General features: G+C 55.0%; 1 protein-coding gene across 1 annotated transcript; it reads right to left on the bottom strand.

The window, feature by feature from the left end:
* Window positions 1-3616: 3616 nt before the first annotated feature.
* On the bottom strand, window positions 3617-6615 carry OPTC (opticin). Its single transcript, XM_003203842.5, has 6 exons — window positions 6254-6615; window positions 5685-5829; window positions 4639-4797; window positions 4339-4541; window positions 4098-4193; window positions 3617-3997 (listed from the first exon to the last, which is right to left on the bottom strand). The coding sequence occupies exons 1-6, from the start codon at window positions 6494-6496 to the stop codon at window positions 3827-3829; spliced, it is 1017 nt and encodes a 338-aa protein (XP_003203890.2). The 5' UTR covers window positions 6497-6615; the 3' UTR covers window positions 3617-3826.
* Window positions 6616-8310: the final 1695 nt, after the last annotated feature.

Below are 8310 nucleotides of genomic sequence, written 5' to 3'. Positions count from 1 at the left end.
AGAATGGATAAATAAGGGACAGATCTGGAAACTGAGGTGCTGAGAAGCAACGCAGTGGTGACCAGGTGGCCATTAGTAATTAGTCATTAGCGTTAGTGAAGTACAACCTCTCAGACCCTAAGGCACTAAAGTGGGATTTCTCCATATGGGATGCTGTAAACATACAGGTAGGAAATGAGGCTCTGGTCAGACTGGGGGGCTGGGAATGGGAGGTGGGATATGGTGGGATCACTGCCAGGCAATGGAAGCACAGCAATGGCTTTGGCAGGGCTAGGTGAGCGCTCCGGCCACAGGCTGCACAAACAGCCACCCTAAAGGACTGTACACACTAAGCACAAATCAGTGCCTTGAGCCAACAGCCAGCTAATGCTATAAATAAAACTGTTATCATCCAAGCCTCACTTGCTGAGCGAGCCGGGCCGCAGCGCTTCCTCTTCAGCAGCATTTAAGGGTGATTTCTAGGCTTGAGTAGGCCAGGATCTTGTCAGTATCCACACTTCAGTGGCCCTTTCCCCTCCTGCCATTGATGCTGCACTTGGCCAATAAACCCACTGGTTGCCCACCCTGAGTGCGGGCTGGGGACTGGGCTGCCACTGTGGGGACACTGATGCTGACTGATGTGGACATGGTATGTGTGTTATCTGTGTGACCTCGTCCCACATCGCCTGGCTCCCAGGACTGCTGAAAACCTCCCTTCTCCTCCTCTTGCTGCTGCTCTGGTTCCCATCTCTGCCTCTGACCTCCTGTCCCCGCTGCACTGTCCTGGCAGTGGAGTTACAATAGGGAAGAAAAGGGTGGCTGTGTCCCCAAGCAGTATGAAGGGACATTATCAGGCAGAGAAGGAGGAAGGCTGCTCCGCCATGCCTCTAAGGCTTTCCCCTCCTTGTTTTGGTGCTTATCATGCATGGGGAGGGGATGGGAGGAGAGCGTGCAGGGGAGTGCAGGATGAAAAAGGAAGGGGCCCATATGGAGAAGCTTCTTTCAGAGAGTGACAAGATGCTGAGCTGGCATGAGCCTGGAAGCTCACTGAGACATTGGTTGTTGGAGCCAAGCAATCAATATGTGAAAATCCAGCCCAGCAAGGAAGGTGACCTTGAGCAGCAAGCGGGGAGAGAGGGCGAGAGGAGAGCAGCATGAATTACAGACGGAGACGGGCAAGGGAGGAGGGACAGAGGGAAGAGAGGAACAGGCAGGACACAAGCCCTGGAGCTCAATGCCCAGCACAGCTCTGCTCCTCCTGCTCCATCCTCATGCCAGCCATGTGGTTTCCTTTACACAGCCCCCAGATTAAAAGATCTCTGAAGCAGCTGCCTGTCCCATCCATCCCCTCTAAGCAGGGATGCTCCTGTCCCCCTTCATCTCACCACCTCCAGCAGTGCAGCCTTCACCATTTCCCAGCTGCTTTGACGCCCTGCAGCTCCCACTGCTCCTCAATGAAAGCTCTTGAGATCAGAGTGATGTTTTGCCTTCACACAGCTCCAGCCGACAGCTCTTAGCAGAGGGCCCTGCACTCATTTATCTTTCTTGGGCTGCTCCACTCCCTCCCCTACAGCTGTTCAGCCTCACATACATGCAGCAGGTCTGGCAGCTGCTGGCCCAGAATTGCCATGCTCAGGCTGTGTTAGGTCAGCAGAAGCAGCTTATGAATCTGAGCAGAGCTGCACAGAACTTTACGTGCATATAACCGTGGGATAGTCTGTGTAGCCCTAAAAATTTCTGCCACAGAAATGACTTTAGTTCCAAACAGGTCTCCAAAAATGGTACAAGCCATCAGCTGGGCAGAGCCACAGATGCCAAGGATGGATAGCAGCCAGGACTGCCAGCTGCCTGGGCACAACCTGGGGACATGGGGAGCAAAAGCGAGGGAGCTTGAGGACACGTGACTGGGCAGAGTCACTTGAGATCAGCTGCCACATTCAGAACCAGGGCAGGCTGTGCCCCCATGCAAGCCCCAGGTAGGTTCCTCCAACCTCTTTGAGGTACTTGGGGGGAATTCGAGCGCCTGGTCTCCACTGAGGTCATAAGGGGTCAGAAGGGTGGGAAACAGCCATGGGTCAGCAGCAGAAGTGTCAGACATCCCAGGGGGCTGCCATGCTATACCCTGCAAGATGCTGCACAGGGAGGCATTCATTTCTTCTCTCTCTCCTCAGAAGCAGCAAGGATACAGGAACACAGGTACTAACTGCAGAGTAACAGGGCTCAGCTCCCCAGCAGACCTTTCCTGGTACTCTGGAGGAAAGGAAGACAGAGGCCTGCTGCCCCTTCCTCATTTAGACACGAAGAGACCTGAATGCCACATGAGATGCACCTCAGCTCCCCATAGCAGAGCCCCCTGGGTCACCACACTGCTGGCATTAAAGCTTGGCTTCTGCAAAGCCCTTATGCCCAGAGAAATCCCCACCTACCTCACCCTCTGCTGATTGAAGCAAATCCTTCTCCAGCAGCTGCTTTTATCACCTTCTCTGCACACCTGGGCACAGCTCTTTGCTGAGCTCTTCTCCAGCTACATGGGCATGCCCGTGAATCTCTCAAAAATGCTAAAACATCCCCAAAAGGGATACGGACAGCAGAGATTCAGCTTGCAGTCGTACGTTCAGGTCAGGCTTCTCCAAATACTCTGCCTTGCCATCTAGTGGGATGAATGTGAAGGAGCGGAGTTCATGGTTGGGGAAAGCTGGGTGACTCCAGGATGGCAAGGCAACAGGGCTAATAAATCCTGGCATTTAGAGCTTGGAAGGAATGGTTGGAGCAGAACCAAATTCCTTTCACCATTTACCAAGGATCCTGGCTTTTGGATGGACGTAGCCTGTGTCAGAGCAGCCCCTCTTTGGGTTTTGCATGGAAAACTGCATGCAGGCACACACAGCGTGTCGCCATGCCGTGCCAGCAAGGCAGCCTTGAGGCACCAGCACCCAGCAGTGCTCACAGCATGCCCGTATATGAGAAGCTGAGTCTTTTCTCGAGCTGCCTTAGTTTGCATCCCCAGGCCTGGAGGATGTGGGCTGAGCTCAGTGGTTTCAGTTCAGGATTTTGGATTCTCCGGGGGTGCATCATCTCTCTCACAGTACAGATGTTTATTACATGTGTTTAAAAGTATTGAGGATGAATACATTACATTTAAAATATCTCACCACTGGGCAGCACTTTTCAGGTTTGAAAGGCTGGGTTGACATGAGATATTTTAACTATATCCAAGTGACTCTTCGCTGCTGGATGAGGGGACATTTGGCTTCAGGTTTTGGGCTTTGAAGCAGCCCCAAAACGCAGAGAGCTACTGCACGAACCCTCCAGGCACCGCTCACATTAGCTCTGTGTCCCAACCAGGGACAGCTCCTCCATGGATCTGGGCACACCTGAGGGACAGCCCATTGTACAGGTCAAAGCACCACCTCCTTGCAACAGTGCAGCTCCTGGCCTGGAAACCCCTAAAGCAGACTCACAGGGGTCTTCCCAAGGTCCCCAGGAGGGAGGGAACTGAGGAAGAATTGGGACACAGGGCAGTCCTCATCCTTGCATCCAGCACAGGTCACAAAGAAGCTGTTGGGCTGGGTGAGAACTTTCCATTGTTTTCACTGTCCAGAAACAAGAACAAAAACAAAAAAACCCACTGAACGCATTTTTAAAGTCTTCGTTTTATTACAGCTGCCCACACTCGGCTCTGTTTGCCCCAGAACTGAGTTCACCCACGTTCAGATGCTCAGCTCACACTAAGGTTAAACACGTCTGCCTTAATCCCATGTTTTCTATGGAACAGCGGGAAACAAGGGAGTGCAGATGGAGTGCCAGGGGCCTGGGCATGCTCCCCATCAGGGGCTGATGCTGGGGCTCAGAAGAAGCGCCCCGTGGGCAGACGGGGCAGGCAGAAGTAGGCATTGGGGAAGAGGCTGAGGTTGATGGGGTTGCCATCGAGGCGGATGTCCTCCAGCGCCCTGCGGATGTGGCTCTGGTCTTGGCTGTTGCAAAATGTGTCCTCATGCATGGTCTGGATGTTGTTGTTCTGGAAGGTGAGAGAAAGGGGAAAATGGGATCTGGTAGTGCAGGGGAGCTGCAGGGGGCTCTGCAGATGAGGATTTGCTATGAAAAAGGAGACATCTCACCTGGAGGTGCAGGGAGCGTAGGCTCTCTGGCAGGGGTGCAGGGATGTAGTCCAGCTGGTTATCAGACAGATGGAGAAACTGCAGCTGTGTGAGGTCCTGCAGGAAGAGATGATAGGTGAAGCTCCTTGCTCCCTGCCCCCGGCACCAGCCCCATCACCCCTTGCCATGGGGTTAAAACCATCCAGACGGGTCTGTGGGTGCACGGCATGGCTCAGTGCACACCAACAGCTCCAGCACCTACCTGGAAAGCTTCGGGCCGGAGACCAGCACTGGGGATCCTGTTGAGGCGGGCATCCAGCCTGACAATGCTGCGGGGCAGCTCGGGAAGAGCTGTCAGCCTGTTCTCAGGCAGGATGAGCTCCTGCAGGCTGGGGAGGAGACGGAAAGCATCCACGTCTGCCCAGGAGATGGAATTGCTTGTCAGGTCTATTCGCTTCAGTTTCTCTGATGGGAGAGGGAGGGGGGGGGTGCGCTGGTCACACATCATCATCTGTCCCTGCAAGGCTCCCCAGGGCCTGGCCTTTGCCTTGCCCCAACATACTCAGCCCCATGAAATCGCCAGCCCGGATGGCACCGATGCGGTTGAAGCGGGCGTACAGGTAGGTGGTGTCGGGCGGCAGTGGTGGGATGTGCTCCAGGTCGGTGTCATCGCAGTACACGGAGGTTCTGATGCAGAGGCAGCGCAAGCAGCTGGGGAGGCCTGGGGGCAGAGAGGCAGCGCTGGGCACAGCACAGCACGTCACAGCTCAACATGGCACAGCATGGCACGACATAGCATGGCTTGACACGGCCGAGAATGGCACAGCTTGGCTGCTCCATCTCTCTTGATCACCCCAACCGACAGAAGAGGGGTCAGAAAGCACTAGCCTGAGGTGCTGCTAATAAATGAATCTGCTCAGGATCGGGTAACTCCTATGGGAGAAGGGTAGATGCAAGGTTCCCAAGCACAGCAGAGTTGCACATAAAACTCATTTGGACCCATTATTTTTTTCTCACAGAAGAAATGTGACAAAAGAAAGCAAAAGAAAATAGTTTTGCATTGAGCAAAACACTTTACTCCACTGTGCAAGCAAGCTGGTCCCAGCAAGTTGGGCAGAGGCAGCAGGAGGGGCAATGCTGGGTGTTCCCCCATGCAGGCTTCCTCTTCCCTAGGGCCACCAGGCTCTACATCCATGCATGGGAGTTCAAAGCAGAAAGGCAACAATTTCCCTCTGCCTCCTCCTTAATTTGTCCCAGTCCGGAATCACAGAAAATGAATAAAGATATTTATCCCTCACTACAGGATTTTAATTGTTGCTAACCTAATTGCTACTCTGTCCAACTCTCACAATGCCTGTGCTCATTAAGATGTTGCTGGTGTTTTCTGGAGCTTGTTTCTCAGAAATGTCTCGCTGCAGCACTCCTGCCTGCTGTGTGATAAGGCAAACCCCAGCACCCCTCCTCTCCTTGCTGCATGGGCAGAGCAAATAACTGCTGCTGTCTGCTGTTGGAAAAGAGTTTGCTCTTTCTTGCAGAGCACCATCCATGCCCACCCTGGGCCGTATGGCTGCACTGGATGGAGATGAAACCCTGTTAGTCTGTGCTCACCCTGCGCAGTGTTGAGTCCCGGTGGTGCTGGGTGGGTGGGATTGGTGGTGGCCAGAGGCTTCAACTTTGGTGTTGGAGCTGCTGTGCCCAGCTCTGGCAGAGCCCCGTGGTCCTTGGGGCGAGGAGCCAGAGTTCCAACCTCAACCTGCAAAACAGATGGGGCATGAAGGCTGAGCAAGTTCTCCCACTCCCCTCTGGGGTACTGCACCTCTCCTAGGAAAGCCAGCTGCTCTTTCAGCAGCTCTCCTGGCTCTTCAGAATCTACTCTCTACTTCCCAGAGGGATACAGGCATTTCTTCCTTGTCTTCCTGTGGTTCATCCTACAGCAATACTCAGCCCAGGCAGCACACAAGGAAGCAGGAGAAGTTTGGGATCGGGTAAAGCTTTCCCAACAGCAAAAGAAGTGGAAGAGCCATCAGGGCTCGTAGGCTTGTGCAAGGGGCCGAGTTTGTTCTCCAGCCATAGCCCACAAGAACCAGCTGTGGTCCATTTCTCAGAGCAGCCCCTGCCTCCTTCCCCAGGCTGCACCAGGGTGAGCCCTGCCCTGCATGCCCTCCTGTCCCTCTCACCTTTGGAGCCAGGTCACCATAGTCGTACAGCTCCTCGTAGTTGTTCAGGTCCATGATGTCCCCATAGCTGTCCAGAGTCATGTCATAGTTGTCCAAATCCAGATTTTCATTAAGCACAAGGTCAGGTTTTGGCTTCTCTACCTTCTTCCTTTCCTTCTTGGCTGGGACAGCCCAGGTTGCTCCCAAACACAGGCTGGCGATGCCCACCCAGGCCAGAGTCTTCATCCTGTGCCCTAAAGCCATCTACCCTAAGAAAGCTGCAAAGCGGTGAAAGCAAAGAGAAGGGCAGGAAGGCAGGATAAGCACGCTGGCCCCACTCTGCAGCCGTGCCAGGGACTGCAGCCTCCGTGGGGGATGAGCTTTTATATTCTTTTCAGCCCATTTCACGCCTGGCTGCGCAGCTGTGCAGGAGAGGCCCCAAGCAGCTGGGCTGCCCTCACTTTCCCAGCCCCGAGGAGGTGATGAGGGGCTCAGAGGGTGCTGTGGCACCACCCACTCCCAGTAAAGCAAGCAGAGCAGTCTGGCACCCAGCAGCCCCCCCAACATAACTCTCCCATACAAACAACCCCGTGCACTCTGGTTTGAGAATGCTGTTCCCTAATTTCTACTTTTCCTGCAGATCAAGCTATTACAAGAGCAACAAAATCCTTTAGCCTCCTGTGTGCAACATCAACACCCAGTTCACCCAGACCCGCAGCTCACCCCAACCCCACATGGAGCCACTGGGCTCAGTGCTGAAGGAGCAGAAAGAAAGAAGGCAGCCTGCACGTACCCCCTTTCCCCTCCTTGGCACAGAACTCCACTCCTGGGGGCTGTTGCTGGCCTGGAAAGGGCTGCTGGGTTTTTAATACCTGGAGAGGATGGATGGAAGTGCCTGGCACAGTTCCTGCCAGGGGGAGAAGTAAGATTAGCCCGTCAGACTGGCAGCCTCCAGCTGTCCCCAGCACTCCACTGGGACCTTACCTTGTCTCCATGGACAAGCCAGAGCCATGGTGGCTTTCCTCCAACTGCCTGGGTTTGTGTTGGGGCTGTGATGGATGAGATGGGATGGGATCAGGACTGAATTCTACTCCATACACTCTGTGTCCCCAAGGATGATGGGCAGTCCTTTTCAAAGAGGACATAGTGGGCTGCCCCAGCCAGCCCATATCCTACCAAGGCAAGGAGCAATTTCTACCCGTAGCTGTTTCATGAATGCAGGAGTGGCAGAGCATCAGATGCAGCCCCCGCTGCTGAGTGGGGTTTCCACCGAGGTGCAGTGAGCACCCCAGCCCTGGGAAGAGTGCGTGGGGACTCCTGCTCCCCAGCCTTTGGGGGTCCTCGCTCAGCACATGCCCAGAAGCAGCCAGGTACCTTGTGACATTCGGCTCATCTGCCCCCCTCACTTTTTCCCTCTGCTCAGTCCCTCTGTGCAGTGCTGCTTTGGAAACTTGGAGCGGTCTGTGGAGAGAGAACAGGCACAGACTGGGGGGGCAGCACCCCTCTCACCACCAGAGTGGGGTGGGAGATGTTCCCCCTCTTCCCCTCCATGCACTCAGGTGTGCAGGAGAGCTGCTGGCTCCCTGCCACCTGCAGCTCCTAGCCCTGCTGCATCCTCTGAGTGTTGGGGATGTGTCCTACAGGGCTAGGACACCTCAGGATGGGCTGGGTGTGCACACCAGCCCCATTGGCTCCATAAATACCGGACAGCACGGTGCACATGCAGCCACCCACCACTGTGAAAACATTCTTCTCTTTTGCACACAGATAGCAGCCCACATGCTCACCCACCCGAGACGTCATGCCCATCTGCCACTTCTTGCTGGCAGGCAAGGACACCCTCGCAGCGGGGACCATCCTTGTCCACGCACCCACAGCTGGGCGGTGTGGCTGAGCTATCCCACTCACATCCATGTCCCACACACGTTCCCCTTTTGCCAACGCAGCCCCGGCCCCCTCGGGACGCAGTGGAACAAAGGGCGGCCGCTAATCCCCATTAAACCCCTCATTAGGCGGCTCAGCAGCCGCAGTGATGGAGGCGATGTGGCAGCTCGGGGGAACCACGGCTCAGCCCCCCT

The sequence above is a fragment of the Meleagris gallopavo genome, chromosome 28, assembly GCF_905368555.1.
Source record: "Meleagris gallopavo chromosome 28, MGAL_WU_HG_1.1, whole genome shotgun sequence".
NCBI classification, from domain to species: domain Eukaryota; kingdom Metazoa; phylum Chordata; class Aves; order Galliformes; family Phasianidae; genus Meleagris; species Meleagris gallopavo.
This window is presented reverse-complemented; position numbering and strand designations above follow the sequence as displayed.

What these genes read in the sequence shown, in the direction of transcription:
- OPTC (XM_003203842.5), bottom strand. Translation starts at nt 6,496, where the DNA reads ATGGCTTTAGGGCACAGGATGAAGACTCTGGCCTGGGTGGGCATCGCC. An exon ending in ATGGTGACCTGGCTCCAAAG is followed by an intron (nt 5,830 to 6,253) that starts GTGAGAGGGACA and finishes TCTGTTTTGCAG; the next exon opens with GTTGAGGTTGGAACTCTGGC. An exon ending in TCCGGCCCGAAGCTTTCCAG is followed by an intron (nt 4,194 to 4,338) that starts GTAGGTGCTGGA and finishes CTCTTCCTGCAG; the next exon opens with GACCTCACACAGCTGCAGTT.